Source organism: Cynoglossus semilaevis, chromosome 4 (genome assembly GCF_000523025.1).
Source record: "Cynoglossus semilaevis isolate Cse_v1.0 chromosome 4, Cse_v1.0, whole genome shotgun sequence".
Classification (NCBI taxonomy): domain Eukaryota; kingdom Metazoa; phylum Chordata; class Actinopteri; order Pleuronectiformes; family Cynoglossidae; genus Cynoglossus; species Cynoglossus semilaevis.
Genome location: NC_024310.1, coordinates 1,837,181 through 1,838,727, shown reverse-complemented (window position 1 = coordinate 1,838,727; position 1,547 = coordinate 1,837,181). Strand labels below are relative to the sequence as shown.

Sequence of the window (1,547 nt, the reverse complement as noted above, 5' to 3'; positions counted from 1 at the left end):
GCCAACGTTCTGATGTTGAGCTCCTGACGAGCGCCACCGTTTTTTCCAAAATAGCAGAGAAACTATATAAAGATGGAGCCAAGGTATCATTGTGGAGCCGTGTGGTTGAAAGTGTTGCAAATACACAGTCACCGCATGAAGTTACCAAATGACAGCTTTCCTTACACTTTCACAAAACTCCCCCCCCCCCCCCCCCCCCCCCTCTTTCTCCCCCTTCTCTCTCTCTTTTGTTTGACACGGATGAAAACGGAGATAAATACAATAAGTTATTCCTTTAGTTTTTAATAAATCCAAACCACAGTTTCTCAGCTTTGTCACCCACACCAGTATTCTCGGACCGGGCCGGGGCTGCGAGCCACACCGCTGTTGCGCAGCAGCTTGACACATCACACACACACACACACACATACACACACACGGCGGTACATCCACTCGTGGCGATTGCTCAACCTCCGCTTTCACGACCAAACACGAAGTCCGTGAACTCGTTGGAAAACGTGAATCCTAAACGTAAAAAACCGAGCAGCCGAAGCAGCGTCAAAAACGAACTCCCAGCTCCGTCTTCATTTCCGGACGTGGGTAAATATGCGCACAGTCGCCGCTAGAAATCCAACAGCGGGATTCGGATTTAGCCTTCAACCCCAAACCGCGGCGAATCCTCACAACCAGGGACATTTTTTTGGGGAGGGAATTTAAAAAAAAAAAAAGAAAGAAGAAAAAACAAGGAAAACTTTCAAAAGAAAGAAAAAGGAAGAGTTGAAATGTTGTTACCGCGTTCAGACAGAGAGAAAAAAGCCGCTCATCGTCGTCAGTGGACGTCGCTGCTCACACACCGACACACAGGAGCATTTCAACCCATTGCTTAAAAAAAAAAAGGAGGCGCAACTCGGCAGAAAAAGAAGTGTCCCACAAACTCGTACACCCCCGTTCTCCACCCTTACCTTAATAGTTCCGTCCATTTTGCGCAATTTTCAGCGGACCCCGACAATATCCCGAACATGACACGCTCCTGAATTAATTCCAGCCCCGGTATGTGGCGGAGAGAAAGAGACACTTTAGCGGATTGACTTTTTTCTTTCCTCTAAATTTGGGAAGTGAAGTCACCACTGTTGAGAAGGTTGAGAAGGAAGCTGTGTGTCACCGAAAGCCCTGCCTTCAAAAAAAAGCAGGATACTGTCCCGGAGAGATAAGCAGGGAAAACAATCGACTGTTCGCTCCGCTCTTATGTTTTTGTGCTCGGAAATATTTACAGGATGACTGGCCGCCTCGTGCACAGCCACTGCTGCATGTGCTGCTGCTGCTGCTGCTGCAGAATGCTGCTGCTGCTGCTGCTGCTGTGTTTGGGTTTGGGTTTTCCCACTGTAGTCACAGCTGCCGTGGGCATTTTTTAAATCATTGTGAAATATACCTGCGCACATTTGACTTAGTTTTGCTGGAATGTTTTTGTTTTTGTTTCTTTCCCGTCACAGGACGCACTGACTGATGTGTCGTAGAGCAGCCTCCACTCAGACATGCCCTCCATCCTTCTGTAAATCTCAGTTTTACTC

At 47.7% G+C, this 1,547-nt stretch overlaps 1 protein-coding gene across 3 annotated transcripts in view; it reads right to left on the bottom strand.

Annotated features, from left to right (window-relative positions):
- The window catches only part of fli1 (Fli-1 proto-oncogene, ETS transcription factor), a 30,280-nt gene that overhangs the window by 22,156 nt on the left and 6,577 nt on the right, over positions 1-1,547 (bottom strand). The window contains exon 1 of one of the 3 annotated variants that reach the window (XM_008308564.3): positions 942-1,347. The exons of 1 other annotated variant lie outside the window; for it this stretch is intronic. In XM_008308564.3, the coding sequence (XP_008306786.1) occupies positions 942-959 (18 nt within the window). In that variant the 5' untranslated portion in view covers positions 960-1,347. Of the gene's footprint in view, positions 1-771; positions 921-941; positions 1,348-1,547 lie in introns of those variants that run through there. One more of the 3 variants, XM_008308565.3, reaches the window with a different exon arrangement.